The 25,991-nt window shown below is 36.7% G+C and overlaps 1 protein-coding gene across 3 annotated transcripts; it reads right to left on the bottom strand.

The window, feature by feature from the left end:
- Positions 1-2,562: 2,562 nt before the first annotated feature.
- On the bottom strand, positions 2,563-25,867 carry Ap5m1 (adaptor related protein complex 5 subunit mu 1). 3 transcript variants are annotated; one of them, XM_090344966.1, is made up of 9 exons: positions 25,565-25,867; positions 20,295-20,937; positions 15,671-15,898; positions 13,893-14,032; positions 12,995-13,080; positions 12,794-12,912; positions 10,629-10,725; positions 7,582-7,660; positions 2,563-6,845 (listed from the first exon to the last, which is right to left on the bottom strand). In XM_090344966.1, exons 1-9 carry the CDS (start codon positions 25,636-25,638, stop codon positions 6,839-6,841), a joined length of 1,473 nt encoding a protein of 490 aa, XP_090201092.1. In that variant the 5' UTR covers positions 25,639-25,867; the 3' UTR covers positions 2,563-6,838. The 3 variants fall into 3 exon arrangements, with proteins under 3 accessions (XP_090201092.1, XP_090201094.1, XP_090201093.1); XM_090344968.1 differs by lacking the exon at positions 25,565-25,867 and adding an exon at positions 25,141-25,358; XM_090344967.1 differs by lacking the exon at positions 2,563-6,845 and having other exon boundaries at positions 6,853-7,660.
- Between the last annotated feature and the right edge of the window lie 124 nt (positions 25,868-25,991).

Below are 25,991 nucleotides of genomic sequence, written 5' to 3'. Positions count from 1 at the left end.
GAGGAAATGTGTTATTATGAATTTAAGAGTCCTATCTAAACTTCTGGGTAGTCCAATAATATCACACTTTTAATACTAAATACAATTAAACCAGCTGAGAGAGAAAACACAAACTCTCCTTTTTCAGTCACTGACAAAGTTAATAGTTCATAAATAAGCTGAATCAGTCACTGACAAAGTTAATAGTTCATAAATAAGCTGAATCATACGTTAGGACTAGAAGTAAGCAGATGACATTTAAAAAAAATCACAAGTTGATTACTACAGATGGTCATTATCTCTTTACAACCTGTAGAGGGCACTCAAGTCCCTTGAAGAAAAAGGTAAAAGTTTTGAGATATAGTAATTAAAAAATTTCACCAATAGCCTGCAGTTTGCTAAACAATCCTTAAAAAAAAAAACCAGAAACTAGCATTTAAAAGAGGACTTCAAATACTTAATGCATTACTTTCTATGTAATTTTCACTTCCTGGAAAAACTGTTAATAGCTTCTATTCCTAAGCACTCAGCAATTGCAAACACTTGTGCTATCCATCATAAACCACCACGCTGATGTCAACTACAAAAACCAGACAAATCCTTACAGAATACAACCTGGTCCTCAAGAGGAACTGGTTTAGGTAGCAAGAAGGTGAGGATAAAGTTATATCTCAAGCTAGAGACAATACTGTTATATCTATAAATCAGTTGGTGGAGAAAATTAGGAGCTAATTGAAAAGTCTTTAGCTTTTAAGAGTTTTAACCATTCTGTAAGACTTTCAGATCCTTGGTAACTTCCCTTTTAAGGCATCTATTCATTATTAACCAATATTGTGTTGTGAGGGATGTTATCTAAATATTTGATTGTAACATCTTCTTTGTTTATAATAATTTATTGTAGTTGATATATTTATAGGTTAGCCTTTTTTTGTTTGTAGATTACAGCTTTTGTTTGTAGATTACAAAACTCTGGATAACCACATACTAGAAACAGTCACATATGTGCGCTACATAGAAACATACTCTATGATGGAATTTTTTTTTTACTTTTTTATTAAAAGATTTCATTAGCACTGATTTTTTTTTTTTGACAGTCTTGGGCCTCAGCTCAGGGCCTGAGCACTGTCCTTGGACTTTCTCAAGGCTAGCACTCTACCATTTGAGCCTCAGCACCACTTCTGGCTTTTTTCTATGTATGGTGTACTGAGGAATCAAACCCGGGTATTCACGCATGCTAGGCAAGCACTCTACCACTATGCCAAACTCCCGGCCTCCAGCACTGATTTTTTTTACATCATATTTCAAATGTCAAGTTTAACAAACAAGTATTCAATAATGGAATCTCTATATGCAATCACTGGCACATTAAGAACAAAATTAAAATTAAGCTGAGACTTTGTAATACATATCAATCTATTTATCAATACTTTTATAGAATATATTTTCTATCATAGATTTATATGTCTATATAGTTATAATAATATCTCCAAGTTCATGTCAATGACCCTGAGTACTGAGGTTTGACTGTTTGGATCTAATATTGACATATCAAGGAGACCATGAGCTTTTTGTTCCTTTGGTCTTATCTTATTCAACATGATTTGCTTTAGTTCCATCCACTTCCCAGCCAATGCTATTATTTTATCTTGTCTGGTGGCTATGTAGAATTCCATTGTATTCCACATACCATATTTTTCTATTTATTTATAGTGGGGCATCTGGTTGTTTCAATGGTGGAATATTTTTTAAGAATACACTGTATTTTATTACTTACTGCATGGAGAATTATCCTAAAAATGCTTGGTAATAATATATTCATGGGATCCTCCTTTTTTTTTTTTTTTTTGCTGATCCCCACTTCCCTACTTCTGCTGTAGTTAAGTAAGTTGTGATCCAGAGATATTTAGGAACTGATTAATAATAAACTGGAACCAGAAGAGGCTGGCTTGACAAAAACTGAGGTGGGCATTACTTGAGTTACCTTTTCAGTTTACAAATTAGATCTCAAAAAGGTATGTGCAAAATACTGATATTGGTTAAGTTGTAAAAATTGAGTTGTTTAAAGCTAGGCACCCGTGGCTCCTGGCTACGTGGGAGCCTGAGATCTGAGGATTAGTTTGAAGCCAGCCTGGGCAAGAAAGTTGGTGAGATTCTCGTCTCCAATTAAGCACCAAAAAGCCAGAAGTGGCTCAGCTGGTAGAGTGCTAACCTTCAGCAAGCATTTCAGCAATAGTGCCCATGCCGACTTCAAGCCCCACAACCAGCATGTGCATACACACACGTACACACACACACACACACACTCACACAGTAAGATGCTTAATAAATTTAGTATGAAAAACATCGTATTTTTCCCTTATAGTTCTACATCATATTTCAAAGTTAAAGTTTCCAGACAGATAAAAGGCAGAAAACATTTAAAAATAATTCCAAGTATTTTGGTGATGATATCATTTACATTTTTAATGGAAGAAAAGCTTCATTCAGAAAATTAATGCAGTTCTTTTAGTGGGAACATAGTAAAAGATTTTCCTTAAGGAAACAAGTAAATCTTTGAATATTAGATATACAAAGAGTATCATTGTGCTATTTCACATGTATCTTGATCAGCCTCATCCTGACTCTCCCTTATCCCACTCTGATAAAATTGTAAGTTCTAAGATGGTTAATTTGTATTATGTTTCCCCAACTGGACTGGCTTACCAAATAGCATGGTGTTTTCTAATGGTGGTGGAGGTGAGGTAAGAAATCCTGTAGTTTAATAAAACAGAAACACTTCTCAATCTGAATTGTAGCTGCTGACTTTTGGGTTACCTCAGGGCCAATAAGTATACACTGTAGTACATGAAACAAAACAAGAATGACACTTGGAACTGAGTCGTTTTTTTTTTCTTTCATCAAAGCCAGTTTCCTAATATCATTGTTAGGCAAAGCAAAAAAGAAATGTTTGCTCTATTACGTAAGAAATAAACTTCATTTGCTATTCAACTGACTTTCTAACTCAGCAGACAGGACTTCACATCTTCAAATACTGAAAATAAATTGCATTCTTGGCCCTTGCTTGAAAAGGTTATAGAGAATAAATGCACACCCTGATAGTGTTCTAGTGATCTCCCTAATCTCAGTTGCACTTTGTCAGAACGAGGTAACTGGTAGTTAAGTGAAATACCCTAGATCAAAGGAGGATTAATCACCAACTGAATCCTTGCTGAATAAACCTGTCATTCAAGAAAATTATTTCCACTGAACTTAGCAGAGGATTGAAGGTATTTGCATAACAGGGACCAACATACTTCAGCCAGGTTAAAAGGTTCAGAATTCATCCCATGTTTAGCTTTTTGCCTCCTTTTCCTTTCAGCAGGCTGGTACAATGGTTTCTAATCTGATAATACAGCTAACTATCTAAATGATGTCAGAACAGGAAAGTATTGCAAAGTTTGGATGAGGGATGGATCAATTTCACTTTCAGCATCTCCTAAATCTGATTTGTTGGAATTTAAGATGTAATCCTAAAAAAGTCCCTTAAACCTGAGGACTGTTTATTAACATCCCTTTTTTGACCTTTGTCTTAGGAACAACTATTCTGCCTTGGCAGTCCCTGAAGCGGTTTTAGATGTCAATTCTGTCTACCTATGTCCTAGGGGTAGTGGAGGAATGTATGACTGTTTACATAAAAACCAGAAGAAAATGAATAGTTTTTACTAGGTACAAAATGCTGTTAAAAAGAAAACAACATATAATGTATAAAACCATTTAATTTTAACACAGTTGAATGGTATAAAAAAGTTAAGACTCATAATGTCTAATAAAAATTAAGTGATTTTCGTAAGAACTGTCAACAAGGCTATTTATTTCAAGCATAACAGAGACAATCTTTATAAAATGAAGGATATGGCCTAACTACTAGATTATTAGCTATAAAGATTTTAAAAATAGTTTTTACTAAAAAAATGAGAAGCTTTTACCCAAATCATAAACCATCTTTTCTAGAGTTCCTTCTCAGAAAGTAAACTTTCTTCTGTTTTTCACATTTTGGATTTAGTGAATAATCACTCATATGGTAGACATCAGGTTTCATAATCATATTTGGCACTTAACAGGAACTTAGCAATTTCACATCTAGAGTAGTCTGATACCATCAGAATCTTTCACTGGAAGTAGTTGCTCATATCCATTGCACGCGCAAAGCATCTTTCAAGTTAAAAAATGCAAAGAATAGTTATCAAAGAAAATGAATGAAATCCATAGTGAGATAATTTTTTAGAAAATGATTGAAGTTTTACCCCAAGAAAGGACTCTTAGTCTTATAGCTTAGAATAAGAACATGTCAATCACGATTAAGCTTCTGGAATCGGAATCCCTTTGAAATGCAGCTGTTTCTTCTTTAATTGTGGCAGCGGACTCTGAAGAAAAGAAAGGTCCAGCCTTGAAGATGAGTAAGGAATACAAAATAGCTCAGGATTAGTTGAGGAGTTCAAAGGTCGCTAATTACACTAAGGAGTTCCCAGACACAGGGAAAACATTAAACAGGTCACCTACCAAACGGGAAACAGACTTTGTCTTCAGAAATGATCCTGAAGTGACAGGTTTCTAGACAAAATCAAAAGCATCACAGTGTGCCCAGCTGATCTCAATGGGATGAAAACATGAGTTGGGCTTTAGTTCTGTAGTGTTATGTTAGAATGGAATGGCAACAGATGGCTTTGGGTTTCTCATCAACCCATACACTTTTCCAGCACTTCCTAAATTTTCTTCAAGTTTCTAGAAATGTCAAGAGCAAATAGAGTTCATTGCTTTTCTCCCCTGTTTCTGAAGAAAAAGTTCCTCAGTGATTATTATGTTCTATGCTTATCACTAGATAAATGACTGTCTAACTTGGTATACTTTGTGAAGCATTGTACGATCAAGAGTTGCAAATGGCTCCGTTAATACTAACTCACGTAAATTGCTAAGCTTCCACGGAGCTGAAGGGTGACAAGCTGTGAAGAACAGTATTTTCTTCTTTAAAAAGAAACTGTTTCCTGACTGATTATCTATGATTAAGTCAGAATAGGAAGTTAAAGTCCTGGTCAAGCAGTTATTCTCTCTTCTTTTTTACTTGGGATAATTTTGAACATAGAATCTATGCTATGGTAATGCTTTCCATAAATGAGGGTTTATGATGAGTAGGACTGACCTTACATTAAAAAATCGTATTTCAAATCCTAAGTTTATAAGCATTATGCCTTCTAACTAGTAAAACTCTTTAGAGGAGTTAACAGCTTTTTTTTTCTACGCAGGATATAGTTAAATTGAATATTAATCTGCAATGCATTTTTAAATGCTTCATATTCTGTTCTATAAAAAGAACTTTCAGATGTTCCGAGGATATTATTATTATTTGTTCTGAGGATCTTGAGATGTCTTTTCTTCTTATGATCAAAGTCCACCATGACAATGAATTACTTTGAAAAAGAACTAAATTTTAGAATAGTTTCTTCAAACAAACAAACAAACAAACAAAAAACCCCAAGAGCATGGACAACAGAAAATAAGGGTAACAAAGTTAAAAAAAATATACCACATGAAATAGTAAATGATACATTTTACTCACAGGTTTTTTAAAATAGATTTTAATTTGGTCCATGGAGCAAAAAAAATTTTTTTTTTTTTTTTTGCCAGTCTGGGCTGGAACTCAGCACCTGAGCACTGTCCTTTCTCAAGGCTAGAGCTCTAGCAGTTGAGCCTCAGCACCACATCTGGCTTTTTTCTATGTATGTGGTACCAAGGAATTGAACCCGGGTCTTCGTGCATGCTAGACAAGCACTCTACCACTAGGCTAAACTCCTGGCCCTGCAAAAAAAGTTTTATGCACAAATTCTTCTTAAAAAATTTGTGTACAATTAGGCCAAATAGTATGACACTAAATGTAAGGAACTCCAGGATAAGGAAACAAAAGCCATATAATGAGTGGCTGTTGTCCTTAATGTACTATGTTATCTCTCATCTCTTTTGCCATCCCTTGGTTATCTCATATTGTTACAATTTTTTACCTGGTTATCTGATATATTTTATATGTGCTTAATTGGAGTTATTTGAAATTGGATAGGGAAGGGGGGAAATCAAGATAAGTGGGGGGAGCATGGGAGGGAAATGGGGACCATGTCATGAGAAAGGGTATCAATGTGAAGTTATGCACCTTCTATCTGGTGAATATAATGTAATCGTTCTATTATTGACAGTAAAAAATTTGAAAAAAAAATTGTGTAGAGACATTAGGTGGTCGTAAAGTACTATGGTCATTTTTTTGAATGTATCACTCCATTTCGATATGCCTAGCATCTCAAGAAAAATGCTATTCTGTCAGACTAAAAAAAAAAACTTAAAAAGAGAAGAAAAGCTGGGTGCTAGTAGCCTGTAATTCTACCACTCAACTGGCTGAGATCTGAGGATCATGGTTTGAAAATAACCAGGGCAGGGAAATTTGTGAGGCTTTTTATCTGCACAAAACTACCAACAAAAAAAAAAAAAAGTCTGGAAGTGGAGGAGTGAATTAAGTGGTAGAGAGCTAGCCTTGAAAAGAAAGAATTCAGTAACAGTAACCAGTCCTGAGTTCAAGCTCCTGGACTGGCAAAAAAAGAAAAAAAGAAAAAAAGAAAAAGAAAAAGAAAGTAAAAAGCTCTAGAACGAAGATAAAAACCTTAACATAGATTTGTGGATTCTTCAGGCCAGGAGCATGGCCTACTGGTAGAATACTTGCCTCGCATGCACAAAGACCTGGGTTTGATTCCTCAGTATCACATACATAGAAAAAGGCAGAAACGGTGCTGTGGCTCTAGTAGTAGAGCTCTAGCCTTGAGGAAAAGCCCAAGGACAGTGATCACGTCCTGAAAAAAAAAAAAAAAAAAAAGAATTGTGGGTTATTTAAGATTAATACTGGCTATCTTTTAAAGAGATTTACAGGGTTCTTTTTGTTGTTTTGGTTTTTTTTAATAAACACTTTGAGCCACAGCTCCACTTTCAGTTTTTGGTGGTTAATTGGAGATAAGTTTCATGGCCTTTCCTGAAAAGGTTGACTTTGAACTGCGATCATTGATCTCAGCCTCCTGATCAGCTAGGATTACAGACAGGAGCCACGAGTCTTGTGTTATTTTTAACCTGGCCTCTGGTGCTCTGTAACAGTATTCTGGACAAGCAAATATTTTTGTCTTGCATACAACTGCAATGCATTGGAATGGCTACCTAAAGCTCTGCACTGAGAAGAAGCCTGAGCTCTTACCCAGGAAAGCTGATTGTAGAGAAAGGGCTAGTAATGTCTGCCTCAGGATTATGTTGACCCAGGACTTGTCTACAATAAGCCAAAATGAATCACTCTAAATTCTTGTTCTGGATCACAGTGACATAACATCAAAGGAAAACAAAAACTGGGGACATTAGCCTCTAAAATACTATAATAGACAAAACACATTAAATATGAGTATTTTTATAACTAAATACATCAATGATATTTTTCAGTCACAGGTTTTACAGATATGTCTTTAAAAACAATGACTATGATTAGATATGATTCTACTTTAGCTATGCTATATCTATACAAATCCCGTTTAAATATGAGAAAATTACAATAACAATGATCCATATGTTACTGGAGCAGGAGCTTTCGAATTCCAGATGTAATAATCAGAAGAAAGTAGTTTCCGTCCTAAAAATAGAAAAAAGAAAGGAAATTAATGATAAAAATATTTTATGTTAGCTTAATTTCAACAAGACAGCAAATCCATGACTGAACTGTGAAACAATATTTTATGGTAGCACTTTCAACATTAATTTTAATTTCATCTTATCCAATTTTTACCAATCTAACAAATGAGTTCTTAAATATTTGAATAATTTATCTTTGAGCTTCTATGAAATAATCACTTTTTCCTCCTTACATTTTCCCTAAATTTCTTTCTTCTGAATCATTACTTTATTTGAAAAGCATTTAAGATAGTTTATTGGTTTCCTTTTTTAAAGGCTCTTCCCTATCCCCCCCTCTCCCTTTTTATTGGTCAGTTGTAGGGCTTCAACTGTGGGTGTGGGCACTGTCCCTGAGCTCTTCAGCTCAAGGCTAACACTCTACCACTGAGCCTCAGTATCACTTCTGGTTTTCTGGTAGTTAATTGTAATTGCCTACTGGTAGAGTGTTTGCCTAACATGCACAAAGACCCAGATTCGATTCCTTGGTATCACATAAATAGAAAAAGCCAGAAGTGGTGCTCTGGCTCAAGTGGCAGAGGGCTAGCTTTGAGGAAAAAGCCCAAGGACAGTGCTTAGGCCCTGAGTTCAAGCCCCAGGACTGGCACAAAAAAAAGAAAAGAAAAAAAGAAGCACAGGTTGTATGTGATAATGAATACCTTTTGCTCAAGGCTAGCACGTTGTCACTTGAACTACAGCGCCACTTCTGGCTTTTTCTCTGTATATGGTTTGTGGGGAATAGAACTCGGGGCTTTGTTCATGCTAGGTGGGCATGCTACCACTAGGCCAAGCTCCCGGCCTGATAATGAACACTTTTAATACCAGTATGTGGATGTGGAAGAAGGAAGATGATGAGTGTAATGCCATGCTGAGCTCCAAGCTCCATAGCAAGACCTTACTCATGAAAAAAAAGAGGTAGGCATACTACTGATGTAATAAGAGGCACATGTATCACTGAAGCTTCCCATTTGGTGTAAATCTGTCTGAAAGTAACATAGTTAATATTAATAAGAAGCCTAAAATATTTCAGTAACTATGTAAAGAGACAACATATTCTTCATAGACAATATAAAATGTTGACCTGTTGGTATATAGACAAAAATCACTGACTGTTCAGTATTATACTTTCACTTAAAAAATATATATATATACACATATATATACATATGTATATATGTGTATATATGTATGTATATATACACATATATACATATATATGTGTATATATGTATACACATGTATACATATGTATACACACACACACACACACACACACACACACACACACACACACACACATGGCATACTGCTAGCTATTTGGAAGGCAGAGTCTGGGAAGATTGTAGCTACAGGCCAGTTTGGACAGAAAATTAGAAAGACTCCACAACTCCACCTTGATGAAAAATGCTGGGTCTGGTGGCACGCACCTGTCACCTCAAATATATGGCAGATGAAGGAAGGAGGACTGTAGTCCAGGTTGGCTGATGAATAAAAGTGACACTGTATCTGAAAAGTGCTTAAATAACCAGGGAAACGGTACAACTTGTAAGGTATCTGCCTAGTAATCCAAGGCCCTGGGTTCAAACCCCAGTACCACTAAAGGGGGGAGGGATACACACATACCCACCCCCACATATGTATGCATACATACATACATAGCATATATATATAGCACATATACACTATTATTATCTTTTGATGAATTAATCTAAAGAGAAAATAAGGAAAGTTTAGAGAGATAAAGGATATTGGCTTATTAATGTATCAAACAGAATTAATTACTACCATTCCAAGAGTTTGCTTGCAATTCCGGTAGATTCTCATTATACCCTGTTGTATTATAGGACCCTACTTAGGAGACTGCCACGGGGAAAAAAGGGGGATGGTGGGGGAAGAAAAACCAGGCGTGGGTTGCTCATGCCTGTAATTCTAGCTACTCAGGAGGCTGAGAATTGAGGATCGCAGTTCAAAGCCAGCTGGGGCATGAAAATCTGAGACTCTTATCTCCAATTAATCACTAGAAAAATGAAAGTGGCACTATGGTTCAAGTGGTAGAGTGGTAACCTTGAGCTGAAGAGCCTAAGGACACTGCACAGGCCCAGAGTTCAAGGCCCATGGCCGACCAAAAAAAATAACAAAAACTAAAACAAAAAAAACAGTAAAAAGCTTATTTAAATTAGGATTTACTTTTGCATGTCACCTGTCACATATATGTATTTAATCTGAATTAAATTATTTTGAGTTCATTTATAAATTTTGCTTTTGGTTTTGTTACATTTTTATAGCATATATATTTGTATACATATATATGTGTATATGTATGGGTGTGCTTTGTTTTTTATAATCAATAAATTCAATGAAGGTATAGAAACTATCTATTGCCTGTATATTGACAGAATATCAATGGTACAATATAATATTTACTGATAACATGTACTAAAATTGTTTAAAATGTTAAGTAATAATTATATGTGACATCTACTGAATTTATCCTATATGCTAAGTACCATCCTAAGTGCTTGATCAACATGTTCTTTTTTTTTTTGCCAGTCCTGGGCTTGAGCTCAGGGCCTGAGCACTGTCCTTGGACTTTCTCAAGGCTACAGCTCTACCACTTGAGCCTTAGCACCACTTCCGGCTTTTTCCTATACGTGGTACCGAGGAATCGAACCCGGGTCTTCATGCATGCTAAGCAAGCACTTTAACCACTAGGCCAAACTCCCGGCCTCAACATGTTCTTATTAAACCTTATTTCAACTTTACAGACGGTAGAGGGTAACAAAGCAGTTCACACAATATAAAAAGGAGATCAGAGCAGAATTTTTACAAGTTAGAATATTTTTCCAATTTCTAAATTCTATCACATTTTAATTCAGGCAGGAATATACCACCATATGAATCCCATTAAGATAATCTGAATCTGCATGACTTACGGGCATTTATTTTTGGTTTTCCTGATCCAAAAACTTGAACTGAATGCTGGTCAACATAACATCCTGTGAGTGTGTAATCCAGTATCCTAAAATGAAGCTTAAAAAACAAGAGGAATGTATCAAATTGAGATGATTATCTGGTAAAAATCATGGTTATATTTTTTTCCCTGACAAAAATTTAGGGAATTTAGTTGACAGTTCATGAAGTTCAACTGGATGTGTACATATAGACATATATAATTCTTTCTTTTGCCCTGGGCCATTTCTCTGTAAAACTGTCATAAAGTATTTAACAGATAAATACCAGGTATTTTATAAATATGGACTCTAAGCCACATAACAAAGCATGCTCATTATATAGAAAGGGAAAATAAGGTTCAGCGAAGGAAGCAATTAGAGGTAAGTGGTAGAGCTGATATCTGAACTCAGACCCGATAGACTACAAAAGTTGGTATTCCTGCTATACTCTTTAGAATACCCCTTGTGCTATCTGATTGCAATATTATTTCAGGTCACAATTTTTTATAGGCAGGAATGTGTGTAACTTTTAGTATAACCTCAGAGAAATGCCATTACTAAAACAGTGATATCAGTTTATTTTACAGTTGGAAGCAATGAGCTATTGTTCTACTTCATTTTCCAGAAAACTAAAATTGAACTTTTATAGAACTGAGCTTAGAAATTTCCCCTTCCTTCTCAAAAACTTTTCTGAAACGTAACCTAACCTTCCCGAATTTCATTGATAGTGTGGTTTCTTACTAAAAATGACAATGATAATACCCTGCTGTAATAGGCTGAGATATTACTTTCTTTGATAGGACGGTGCCACAATGCTTTTCAGTCATAAGTGACACACAAGAACTATGAGGAGGTTCATGTTTTTGAGGTACAGTCTACTTTTACTATGGCTCTCCTCATGTCTGTTGTTAAATGTTCCTGATTTTGCAAGATCCTCAGATTTTCCATACCTTTTTTGCTAGGAACCAAACTCAGGGTCTTATGAATGCTAGGAAAGTATTCTATCACTGAGCTACAATACCAGCCCCTATACTTTGTTTTCTCATACCTGCCAGTCTCTTTCATTTTTTAAAATGTTCTTTTCAATTGCCAAACTAGTTGGTCACAAATACGGAATATACTTTTTAAGACTCAAGAAACTAATCCCCCCCAAACCCAACAAACCAATTACTAAATGGGCAAGGGAACTAAAGAGAGACTTATCAAAAAAAGAGGTTAAAATGGCAGAAAAGCATATGAGAAAATGCTCATCATCCATGGTCATAGAGGAAATACAAATAAAAACAACCCTAAGATACCACCTTACTAGAATGGCTAAGATTTTGATCTCAGACAATGACAGATGCTGGCGGGGTTGTAGAGAAAAGGGAACCCTACTGCACTCCTGGTGGGATTGTAAGCAAGTTCAGCCACTCTGGAAAGCAGTGTGGAGGTTTCTTAAAAACTGAAAATAGACCTTCCCTACAATCCCGCCATACCACTCCTGGGCATCTATCCTGAACATAATAACCCAGGATATAAGGACACCTGATCAGCTATGTTCATCTCTGCTCTATTCACAATAGCCAAGCAATAGAAACAACCCAGATGCCCTACTGCAGATAAATGGATACAAAAAAATGTGGAATATATATACAATGGAAAGTTACATAGCCAATAGACAAGATAAAATAATGGCATTTGCTGGGAAGTGGATGAAGTTTGTGCGAATAATGTTGAGTGAAGTAAGTCAAGACCAAAGGAACAAAAGGGGCATGGTCTCCTATTATGTGGATATTAGATCCAAACAGCATAAGAACAATAACTCAACACTGGGTACCCAATGTTATGGACATGATATTGGACATAGAAACATAACTACATAGACATAAAAATTTATGACTGCATAGACGTTTTATTACATAGATAAATATGTATCTGTGACAAACCTTCAGCCTAATTTTAATTATGTTCTAAATTCTAAGTGCCAATGATTGCATATGGAGATTCCTTTCTCGAATACTTGTTTGTTAAAAATGTCACTTGAAATATGATATAATAATCAATGTTAATAAATTCTTTAATAAAAAAATCCAGGGGCAATCTAGAAACAAAGAAAGAAATCCAAATATAATTTCAAATACAATAAGTAATACAAATAGGTTTACCTTTACATATGCTGTTGTGCCAATACAAATGTGGTCAAATGGCTGTTTATCACGGCTCCTTGTTCCAAAAGTTACAGTTCCAGCAAAACTAATTTCCATTGATTTGGGGAACTTCTGTCCTATAAGCACAAGTACACCGAATTCTAAATTAATTAGAATCTACAACAAATGAAAGAAAATCAGTAAACAAAATATTCTTACCAATAGTCCAGACCAATAAGCTTTTCTCTCGAAATACATCAAGCTGACCAAAACTAACTTTGTATTCCAAATGTGTGATTGGACCTCTTAAGAAAATAGGGAAAAAAAGAGATCTTAGATTGAAGTTTTATGACATTTAAGTCAATCTTGTCACTATGACTAAAGTCAAGGGCAGCATAAAAGCTGATACTCCAGTTTGCAGAATAAAATGAACACATACTTAAGAACAATCAGAAATTCCATAAATATTTATAGCAGTGATATACACCTGATCATTACTAAAGACAATTAAGAAATCACAAAGATTATTAATAGTCTCATGGGTTGGTTAAATACTAAAAGTATGGTTTCAGTATATATTTAAGTACATTTTTTTCGCCCCTGGTGCTTGGTTGTTAGCTTGAACTCAAGGCCTGGGTGATGTCCTTGAGCTTTTGATTCAAGGGCAGTTAATAATCTATCACTGGCACCATAACTCAACTTCCAGATTTTTAGAGGCTGGCTTTGAACTGTAATCCCAAGTACAATTTTAAAAGACTATGCTACAATATAAATTTAGAATAGTTCTGAGAAAAAGTAATCTTATAGTTGGATAATTACCAAGTTGTTGATAGTTGGAATTGACTTATATATTGAATACGGAGAAATTGAGATAAAGGAAGTCTCTAGTAAAATAATCCTTGAGAAAGTTATATTGACTTAATTTTAGAACTTCCAAGAAAGTTTAGCCAGAAAAATGAAGACATTTAAAGTTATGCACATTGTTATTATAACCAATTTTGATTCAATCAGTATTCATTTGAATAAAAAATTAGTTTTAAAAATTAAGGTTAAAAAAAGTTAATTTATCATGTTGCAGGAGGAAGATAGAAATTGATATCATGTTATTAATTCCTACCTATTGTAAAAAGGTATATGAGCTTCACAGAATTCAAAATTATTTTTCACACTTTCATGAAGTTTTAAATTAACTGTTAATTTGAGTTGCACTTCTTCTTCTCTCATTTGATAAAAACCCAAAATTGGTGGAACTGGGACCTGAAAACCAACACAAAATTTTATATAATTCTCTTACTTTTAGAAAATGGATCTAAAATAATAATTGTGTTTGCATTATTATATACTATAGCAATATATCTGCCTACATTGTATATATATATATTATAAATAGATTATGGTATGTATAAGAAATATATATCATATATGTAATATATATTAGGTATTTAGTTACTGTTGTTTTGCCTTTTTTTTTTTTGCCAGTCCTGGGACTTGAACTCAGGGCCTGAGCACTGTCCATGGGCTTTCTCAAGGCTACAGCTCTACCACTTGAGCCACAGCACCATTTTTGGAATTGAACCCAGGTCTTTGTGCATACTAGGCAAGCACTATCACTAGGCCAAACTCCTGTTCTTCTAAAGTTGTTTTGATAATAGCAACAATGGATTTATATCCATTTTGAGGGCAGAGATTCTTTTATTTTTCCTATTCTCAGAAATGAGAAAGGTACCTTTATGTTCTCAAAAATGCAGAATAGGGCATGTGCTACACACATGTTCTACCTATTCCCTGCTGTACCTCTTCAATTCTGTGATTGCCCTCCCTCTCATTTCCTTACCACCTAGCTCAGATATACTTTAGTTGCTTGGCCATCAAAAACTGGTAGAAGAGTAAATAATATGAAGGCTGGTACAAACCAATCATTGCTACAGGTACATCTGAAGTAAGACATAAAGACACTTCTATACAGTAGGCCCTAGAACTCCAAGATCATAGGTACTCAGAGAAACTCAACTAAAAGAGAAGAATGAAAAGCAGCAATGAGATAGTTGGAGCTTGAGTACATAATTTAGCTTTCTGGTTTCTAGTTCCGATATGACCTAGGTCTACTCTTTTTCCTGAATGATAATAAAATAACTTACTGACTTCTCAAAATTAATTTTCTCAACCTAAACTAGTATAAAGTCTTCCTAACCTATGGAGTTATAACCAGAAAAAAGAAACAAATGAAAAAAGGACAAGAGAAACAAATGGCATAGAAAACATATTGGAGCTGGGCATGGTGGCTCACACCTGTAATCCTAGCTACTCAGGAGGCTGAGATCTAAGGATCGAGGTTCAAAGCCAGCCTGGGCACTAAAGACTAAGAGACTCCTATCTCCAATTAACCACTAGAAAGCTGGAAGTGGTGTGGTGGCTCAAGGGACAGGGCAGTAGCCTTGAGCTGAAGAGCTCAGGACAGCACCCAGGCCCAGAGTCCAAGCCCCGCAATTGGAAATTAAAAAAAAAAAAAAAAAATTGGGCTTGTGAATCTGGAAAATCTGGCTCTTTTATTTATAGTCATATGATCCTGAGAATGAAAGATGAGAATAGAAATACCCAAGATTCATTGCAAATACACCTGAAATGACTAACACAAGTTCTGACACAGAATTTATTCAATAAGTAGTAAATATCTATTAATATATTTGTAACTAAGATTTTCCTAGGATTAGTATTAGTTCATGTTTGCAGTTAAAACCATGACTAAATCTTAATAGAACCTATCATGTGACCATGGACTTCTTATTAGAAAGTATTAAAAAGAATTCCAAGAGTACAAATGATTTGCTTATCAACAGTATCTATAAACATACCAGTTTATAAACAGTATTTATAAACATTCCTATGATTATTTACCTGGGAAGTATAGTAGCACAGGTTGAATGATTCTAAAGGTGGAGTGAATGGAAATTTATAAGGCCCACTAAATGCAGAATCATCCATTGCATCAATACTACTAGCAGTCAGCATGGCAGAATCAAGAGAAGTCACACAAGGATGAACTAGGATATCTTGAAGTGGAGAGCCATTGGTGGGGAGACTCAAGCTGATGGTAACATTTGGCATGATTCCTTCCAAATCACACTGCAATACAAACAGAAATGAGATCTGAGAAGCATACATATGTTTAGCAGTCATTTCTCCCAACTTACTTTAAAGCTTTCTGCTTTCCTGTTTAACAGTTTTAACATACACTTAGACAGCCAAGCAACTGGTCAGAGGCTTCAGACTCCTATGCTTAATTGTAAGCTTCTTAAAGATATTTCAAATCCACTCACTTCCCTCTAACCCTTCTGTAAAATCTGTAGAGGCCTTTACAATTTCTGTCCTGGTTGTATAAATATATCTAGGTTTACTTTCCTCTAGTCATTCCATTCTTCATCAATGCCAGAACTGTCTTAATGAACGATTTGTTAAAAAATTGTATCTATGTTTAAAACATTTCACCTGGGCAGTGGTGGCTCGTGCTTGCAATCCTAACTACTCAGCCCAGGCATATGAAATGAAAAATGAGGATAGAAAAACCCAAGTGAAGATCCATTCAAGTGCTGGAGAAAATATACCTGAAATGCCCAAGACAAGATCTCACACAGCATTTATTCAATAAGCAATAAATAGCTATTAACATATTTGTAACTAAGCTGATCTCTGAGGATTATGGTTTGAAGCCAGCCCAGGCAGGAAAGTCTGTAAGACTCTTTTCTCCAATTAAATCACAGAAAAAACTGAAAATGGTGCTGTGACCCAAGTGGTAGAGTTCTAGCCTTGAGCAAAAGGAGCTCAGAGACAGCACCTGGGCTCAGAGCTCAAGCCCCAGGAGTGGTACAACAAAAGAAAGGTCTTTTGGTTATAACTACAATATCATCAATCACATTTGATAATGAAAATGTCCAATAATGTTATTCTAAAAGCAAAAAATGTATATTTCAGGTTAAAATTGTTTGCTACTTTCCTCCTCCTCCTCCTCTTCTTCTTTAAACAGCCTGGACACTTAGACATTTTTTGCTCAAATCTAGCGCTCTGCCACTTGAGCCAGAACACCATTTCCAGGTTTTTCTGTGTATGAGGTACCGAGGAATTGAAACCAGAGCTTTGTGCATGCTAGGCGAGCAATCTACCCATTAGACCACACTCCCAGCCCTACTTTATTCTTTTTATACTTATGGAGATAGTAATATAAACATTTACTAGTAAGTGCAATTAAATTTTAAATTTTATGCTCATTGAAAGTTTCCATCATTTTAACATCGCAATGGATTTAGAAACTATCATATGGAACTCTCCAACAAATTTCCTACTCTTTAGGCACTCAAATTCCAGAGCAGCCATTTACTAAAAGGACTGCTATTCTAAGAAGTATCTACTACCTGTTAAACTCTTCTGTCATATGTGAATCTGGACCTTAAAAACCAAGAATGATAATTCAAGGCATCTAAAAATGACATCAGTTTAAAATGATAAAAAAAAAAAAATAAAGTCTGCCAGGCTCAGTGGCTCAAGACAGTGATTCTAGCTACTTAGGAGGCTGAGATCACGGTTCAAAGCCAGCCCGGGTACTAAAAAGTCCATGACTCTTATCTCCAATTAATCACTAGAAAACCTGAAGTGGCGCTGTGGTTCAAGGGAGAGGGCAGTAGCCTTGAGCTGAAGAGCTCAGGGATAACACCCAGGCCCAGAGTTCAAGTCCCACAAGTGAAAAAAAAAATTATAGTTGTGTGACTTTTCTGTGGCCACAAAGAAAATAAGCAGTAGATTAGGGACTAGAACTTCAGTTCAAATACACTATCATATACACAGCTCATTTGTTTGTTTGTTTTTTATCAGTCCTGGGCCTTGAACTCAGGGCCTGGCTACTGTCCTTGGGCTTTCTCAAGGCTAGAGCTATACCACTTGAGCCACAGCACCATTTCTGGCTTTTTGCTACGTATGTGGTACTGAGGAATTGAACCCGGGTCTTTGTGCATGCTAAGCAAACACTCTACCACAATACCAAACTCCCAGCCCTTTATCAGATAGATATTTCCATTTACAATGGCCTTAATAATAAAAGGCCTTCAAATACTAAGTTCTTAAGGAAGGCGCTCTCCATTTTGGTAATTTATGCCAGAAATTAATTCAAGCTTATAAAAAAAATCAACTAGAGTCGACTTGTCAATGGGCTGTGTAATGGACATTATACACTAAAAGTATAAACAAATTAAATTACTTTAACACTTATGAATATGATCCATAATTTTAGAGCCATTTCTGGCTAATAACTGCTAATAGAATGGTTAAATGGAATGCATGTAAGTTAAACATACATAAAAACTTTTAAGCCACTATAATTGTGATGGGAAGGAAAAGAGAGCTCTTATTTTCTCATTAAGAGTATTCTAATTGTTTGCAAAATTCACATTTATATATAGTGTTTATATAGACACTCAACATTAAACTTGAAATTCTAAAAGTTTATATTCAATGTGTACACAATAAACAAAAATAAAACAAAGTACAAACCAAGACATCCAAGACTACAAATACATAAACACAGAAGGTTCCTTGGAGGATAAATTTTGGTTATGTGATATGAAATTAATCACTGCTAACTGTATTTGACATTTCTTTTTCTTTTTTTTTTTTTGCCAGTCATGGGCTTGAGCTCAGGGTCTGAGCACTGTCCTTGGACTTTTCTCAAGGTTAGAGCTTTACCACTTGAGCCTCAGCACCATTTCTGGCTTTTTTTCTATGTATGTGGTACCGAGAAATCGAACCCGGGTCTTTGTGCATGCTAGGCAAGCACTCTACCACTAGGCCAACCTCCCGGCCCCTGTATTTGACATTTCTATTTTTCCCCTCTCCCCCAATTTTTTTTCCCTCAGTCCTGGGGCTTGAACTCAGGGTCTGTGCACTGGCTCTGAGCTTCTTTTGCTCAAAGCTAGCACTCTACCACGTGAGCCATAGTGCCACTTCCAGCTTTTTCTGTATATGTGGTACTGAGGAATCAAACTCAGGGCGTCATGTATGATAGGCAAGCACTCTACCACTAAGCCATATTCCCAGCCAGCCCTTTTTTCCAATTTTTAAGTCAGATAATTCTATATAAACATATGGGCTTGTTTAAATAAAACAAGAGCCCTTCAAAAGGATTTTTATCATATATCAAAGGATGTCAATTTTACTCACTAGAGAAAATAAGAAAAGGATGCAGTGATATAAATATGTTTACAAATTCTCTGACATTAGTCTTTTCAGAAGCTATATCTAATAAATGTGGACAGATTTAGTGACACATCTTGTCCGGGTCCTTAGTCCCCGGTCCCTCTCTACTAGTAGGGGGATGGGGAAAAACACACCCCAACCAGGCCAAGCCGAGAGAGGAAGGGGCCCACTGTCCTCCTGCACCCAGCCTTCTTACCCCAGAGCTCGAACAGAGACGCCACGCAGCTTCATCAAGGCAGGAAGATATCGCACTCTCGCTCTCTCTCTCTCTCTCTCTCTTCCCTAAATCCCTCCTCCTTATATTGGGTGAGGGAGCCTATCAGTATACAAGACGGACAGGACAAAGAGATGCATGTGTTTTATCCCTACTACAAGCCGCAGCAGAAAGTTATTAGACACGGCGTTACTCGGCCCCCAACAACATCTAATGGGAAGAAAGCAGTAGAACTGATGATGCCATGTGAATTTTCTAAATATCTTCTGATTCAACTTCCTTCCTTCTCTTTCTTCCTCCCTTACCATATCATCTGATCTGAGAAAAACTAGTCATCAAGTTGCAAGAACATTTATGGAGCACTTAGAAAAGTTCATGTGGAAAGGAACTAAGTCTTCCCCAGTAACCAGCCCTAATTTGCCTGCCATGTAAGTGGATTATTTTCTAAGTTAAGCTCTAGTCAAACCTTCAGATGACTATTGCTCCAACCAAAATCTTGACTATGATTTCATGAGAGACTCTAGAAGTACTTAGCTAAGCTATTCCTTCAATTCTGACTCATAGAAACCATAAGGATAATAAATGTTTATTTTAGAGTAACAGAAGAATTTATATACCAATAGTTAATTAAAATAATTGGCAAGAAATGAAAAAAGAATACAATATTTTGGACTAACATTGAATGTCTGCTGCTAAAGAAAAAAAATCAAGCATTTCATTCAACAATGTAAAATAAAGGTTGCAAATTTACTTTTCTTTATAAAATGGTATGATGAAAGCCTAGTGCCAATGGCTCATCCCTGTAATCGTAGCTACTCAAGAGGCTGAGATCTGAGGATTGTGGTTCAAAGCCAGCCTGGGCACGAAAGTCTGGGAGATTCTTATCTCTAATTAACCACCAGAAAACCGAAAGTGGTGCTGTGGCTCAAGTGGTAGCCTTGAGCTGAAAGAGCTCAGTGCCAACACCAAGGCCCAGAGCTCAATCCCAACGACCACCACCACCACCACCACCAACAATGAAAAATATGATAAAGCAAATACCTGAGGGGGAAAAAAAAATCTCACCTTGCAAATGACTGTTCCAACAACCTGCCACATATCTGCTACATCCTGTTTATCATACTGCATGGATTTGATCTTTTCAGTTATAGAAATAGAAACCTGTGGTTTTCCTTTGTATATTCCGGCTTTCCAGGCCGGCTGTTTTGGTAGCTGAGTCACAGAAGTAAAATTAATATTATCCAATGAATTCTGTAAGTTAGCATCTAACAAAGTACCAAATGGACAAGCCTGAAGAAGCAAGTCAGGTAACTGACTCAACCTTGTATTTAGCTCAGTGTCATTTTTCTGACCAGAGGAAAGAAAATCTTGTATTCCATAAAGAAGTTCCAAGCCTTGTGAAATTCCACTAATGCTAATTAATGGTGGAGGAGGAGACAGAGTTTGTTCAACTAGTGGGACACTGGCATATATCATGCCATTCCTCAGAAAAGCAACTACTGGCCAGAGTTCTTGACCTCCTACTGGAAGTCTATAGATAGATGTTTTATTGATGTGTGAACAACTGTCACGACTCTCCATAAAGTCCTTATCATCCAACAATCTAAATTCAAAGAGAAGTGCTTTAAGAAAGGGACCATCTTCGGGAATAGGCACATAACTTGCTCCATTGAAGACTTTGGCTCGTTTTTCAACAGTAGGGTATCGTCTGCAATAGGAAAACAGAAAATGTTAAAAAGAAAAAAATGAAATTTAAAAATGTCCCTTAGCCATAGGGCAAATACTAACCACAAAACATACAATAAATACATATACCAAGGCGGGTACTGGTGACTTATGCCTGTAATCCTAGGTTCTCAGGAGGCTGCCATCTGAGGATCTCAGTTCAAAGCCAACTAGGGCAGAAAAGCCTCCATGAGACTCTTTTCTGCCATTAACCACTCAAAAACTAGAAGTGGAGCTGTGGCGCAAGTGGTAGACTGATCGCCTTGAGCACAAAGAGGGACAGTGCCCAAGTCCTGAGTTCAAGCCTCACAACTGACCAAAAAACAAAACAAAACGAAAACCAAAAAGCATATACCAAGAAAAACCAGCAACCAAAAAATATATTAGATATTAAGTTCCAACTACAAGTATTCCATATTTAGAATGTTACCTCAAAGGATAAATCTAGATATCATCTATTATTAACAATGCTAATTCAAGTTAATTATTTAACTTTTTAAATGTCTAAGAGAATGCAATTCTAATCCCAGATTTTGGTTTTCTAGTCTTCTGGATTTCTCCTTGGTGGGCAAGGGTTATGTATCTAGACCATTTTAATCATCTATAGGAATTTTGTTTTTCTTTTTATTTCTGTCTAGAGGAGCAGAACCAAAGTTGTGGCTCACTTTAACCTTCTAATTTGGATTCACCAACTGACATGATATAATTTTTTTAAAAGAATGTCCTATTTTCCTCAGTCTATTGAGTAACAGATACATTAAGTCTTCCTGTCAAATATTAACAAAAACACATTAGAAACAATGGCATATCTCTAGAGTTTTGGAAGAGGAGATAATAAAACAAATTTTGTAATTCTTTATGGCTTGCTGTTTCCAAACAGAACATTATGTTACTAATTTCTCTTTTCTCCTTGGAAATGTAATAAAAGACGCTTTTGTTTTTACACAGAAATCTGCTTCTTAGTTTGAGAAAATATACTTTCCCTATTCCTTCTCATTCCACTTCAAAGCTTAGAATAATATTAACTATTATTTTTGGGGGGAGGGGGTTTCTGGGGCTTGAACTTGGCTTGGGCACTGTCCCTGAGCTCTTCAGCTTAAGGATACTGCCCTACCCTTGAGCCAAGCCCCACTTCCTGTTTTCTAGAGGTTAACTGGAGATAAGAGTCGCAGGTCCTTTTGTGCCTGGGCTGGCTTTGAACCTTGATCCTCAGGTCTCAGCCTCCTGAGTAGCTAGGATTACAGGTGTGAGTCACATCTGGCTTAATTTTTGAGTAAATCATTTAACTTTCCTAAGTTTACTTTCTTATTTGTAAAACAAATAGTAGGGCCACAGCATCTTAGTGATATAACATGTAATAATATGCACAAAGCCCTAGGTTCAATCTCTAGGATCAAAAATAAATAACAGAAAACAAATGGGTGGCTTGTTTTTAATCAAGCAGTCAGAAACAAACTTCTCTAAAACAATGCCTTTCACTAATACTGATATTTGCTAATAATAATAGTAATAACAATAAAAATGTATTCAAATCTATCCTTTGAATTTCCCTCTTTTGAAATTTAATGCATTTTCCTGATGGAAAAAGGGGAAGAATTAAGATACTATTAGTGACTCGTGTCATCTCATCATCTGGAGGATAAACTCGTAAGGGTAAAAGTTTCCAGGTTAATAGGACATCTGGAACCTTAAATAATACCACTTAACTTGCCATTCCAAATTTTAATCTAGGCTTTCTTTTTTTTTTTTCCTCAACAGGAGTCAAACCTTAAATGGACCTACAACTATGGGGTACAAAGCTAACCTAAACCAGGCTTAAGCTGATACTATTGGTGTATGAAAAGCAAATATTTAAATCTTAAACCAAGTTTTGATGTGCTAAGACCATTTGCCTTCTTAAATCTTAAATGATGGTCAATGTATATCTCTTTAGCCCTAACACCAGTCTCACGTGGTCAAAATTCTGAAAATATAACCTTACTAATTTGTTGAATAATACAGAATCAGTATCACAGAGATGAATTATGTGAGCCCAGCAAGCAGGCATCACATAACCAATGATGCTATAAAGCTTGGATGTTCATAGTGAAATTGACACATAGCCTAGAGAAAAACCAAGTAAGATTCCAATTTAACACCATGACAAAAGGAATACGATGAAATAAAGACCTAAATATAATAGCTAAAATAATGTCGTAAGATGTCTTTGGGATTTAATAGGAGGATTATTTGGTACTGGGTTTAAAAAAAAACAACAAACCTAAACTGATTTGATTAAAATTAGTACTTTGCCAGGAGCCAGTGGCTCACACCTATAGTCCTAGCTACTAAGAAGGCTGATATCTTGAGTATTCCAGTTAAAAGCTAGCCCAGACATGCAAAACCTCAGGATGCCTATCTCCAATTAACTAGCAAAAAGCAAGAAACGAAGGCATGGCTCAAAGCACCAGCTGTGATAGGAAAAAAAATGCAGAAAACCTTGGGAAAGTGTGAGAATGTAAGGCCTAGAGTTCAAGCCCCAGAATACACAGACAGGTAAGACACACAGACACAGACACCCACACCCCTCCCCCACAGAAACATTTTGAGTGCAAGCAACATGAGCTATTGATGAATTAAAAGAAAATATCTAAAATGACATGCACTAAAATAAAAATACACAAACTTTTACAAATCAACAAGGAAAAACATCAACTTTTAAAGGAAAAAATAGAGCATACGTATAGGCAATTCACAAAAAAGGATATGTAAAGGACTAACAAATACTGCTATACAATTAGATATGCTTTACAGGCAAACATTAGATTAAGTGACAGGAAAGAACGATATAGAAATCCCTAGTAACTACTGGCTAATGTGTTGATGGGTACAATCACTATTTGAAAAGGTAATGAATTATCTGGTAGTATTTAATTAGAACTAGTATAGGTTATTGTCCATGGACCTATGTGAGTGTAGGTCCAGCAAAAACACAGAAGGGTGGGGAGTTTGGCCTAGTGGTAGAGTGCCTGCATAAAGACCTATGTTCAATTTCTCAGTACCACACACATAGAAAAGTCAGACGTGGTGCTGTGGATTTAGTGGTAGAGCATTGGCCTTGAGGAAAGCCCAATGACAGTGCTAGGCTCTGAGCTCAAGCTACCAGACTGGCAAAAAAAAAAAAAAAGAAAAGAAAAGAAAAAAAGGAAAAATAAATATTTTTGATGGTTTGGAGAAGGCACTTAGGAAAAGAAGACAGGTAAAGTGTGGAACAAGAAAAACATGGAGTACTACAGGCAATGGCTGAAATTTGCAGTCTAAAATATGATAGACAGTAGGCACACGTATTAACAACCGAGTTCCTCAGTTACACCAGCCATCATCCAAAAAAACTCAACAGCCACCCATGCTTACTTTCCAGAATAAATTTTAAAAACATTTCCCTTTTCCATCAGTGTAAACAATTCTATTGGATAGTCCTATTGTACATGAACATAAAGTAACATGGGTGCTTCTTAGTGATAATGTTGAGACATCTAAAAAATGTAAGAAAATGGAATGAAAATCTTGCATTCTCTTCAAATGTAAGAATGAGTTTTATTTAATTATGAAGCCTCCTAATTAAGTAATTTGAAAAATGTATATACAAACATACACAAATAACAAGATAAAACAGTGTAAGATTAACCTGTGAGTTAGAAATAGGCAACCACAGTACAGAAAATAAAATGGAAAGGTTCCTTAGATCAACGAAGCTGACAAAACATGGATCTGAGAACATCATATAGAATATAATCGGTTCTCTGTGCCGAGGTCCAATAGCAACAATGTTTGGGTTTACTACCTACATTTTATAAGTTATTTAATAGTTATACACCTACACCTATTTTGATAGAATAGATCTTTTTTTTTTTTTTTTCCAGTCCTGGGCTTGAGCTTAGGGCCTGAGCACTGTCCTTGGACTTTCTCCAGCACCACTTTCCGGCATGTGGTATTGAGGAATCGAACCTGGGTCTTCATGCATGCCAGGCAAGCACTTTACCTCTAGACCAAACGCCCCAGAATATATCAAATTCTTAAAGTGGGACAAGTTCATTCACATCACCAAAGGAAAAATCGATTGTAATTTAATATTTCCCACATCTTCCTATTTTCCCCCCCAACAACTAGGAATGGTGAATGATGGCGATTTCTAGTACTCATACACCTTGGTAAGATGAAAATAATGGTTACTCTGCTCGGTAACGAGTTTTTTTCCCCAGAAGAATGAGTTTAAGATGTCTTCGAATGATTTTACCAATATAGTCCGGCAATCTTAAATCCCCCCCCCCATTTCCTTTCTTCAGCCTGCATGGATCCGAAGCAGATGGAGTTAAAGTTCAGATACAACAATGGGGGGAGGGGAGTGAGGGAAGAGAAGCCCAGGCAACAATGATTCATACGTGCCAGGTACCAACTCATTTACAAATGAGTCTACGAACGTTTCCACTCTCACCGACGCCACCACAGATGAGGTGACTTGCCGGGTCAGGCCAGGGCTTATCCGAGGCAGATGTGCACACGGCAATGCATCTTCCAACTGTGCTCCATCCCCTGACCCAGCTTCCCCGAGGCCTCAGACCTGCGTTCACCTGGAGAACGTGACGGTGCCGCCGGGCGGGGTCCCCGGTTCGTGGCGGAGGAGCCACACTGCCCGCTGGGCCATGGCGTTGGGCCTCGGACATCCGCGCCCCCCTCAGAGCCGGCTTCAGACCCCCGCCGCGGCCCAAGGTGGCTTCCTCAGGCCGACTCCACCAACGCTTCCCTGGGCTCGGTCCAGAGCCACGCTGAAAACCTCCGAGTCTGCCCCTGGCCGCGGCGGTCACTCAACGTTCTAGGAATCCGCCCCGAGAACCTTGTGAAACGAGCCCATTCCCTCCCACCCCCACCTCGGCAACCCCAGCTCCTTTCTTCCTCGAACGTCGACTTCCGGGATGGTGGCCCGAGAGGACTAAAGTTCCTCACGCGAAGACTCCCGGGTTCGCCGGCGCCGGCTCGTCCTCCGCCGGGCCCGCCCCG

This window comes from Megascapheus bottae, chromosome 14, assembly GCF_031878675.1.
Source record: "Megascapheus bottae isolate mThoBot1 chromosome 14, mThoBot2.hap1, whole genome shotgun sequence".
NCBI lineage: Eukaryota > Metazoa > Chordata > Mammalia > Rodentia > Geomyidae > Megascapheus > Megascapheus bottae.
This window is presented reverse-complemented; position numbering and strand designations above follow the sequence as displayed.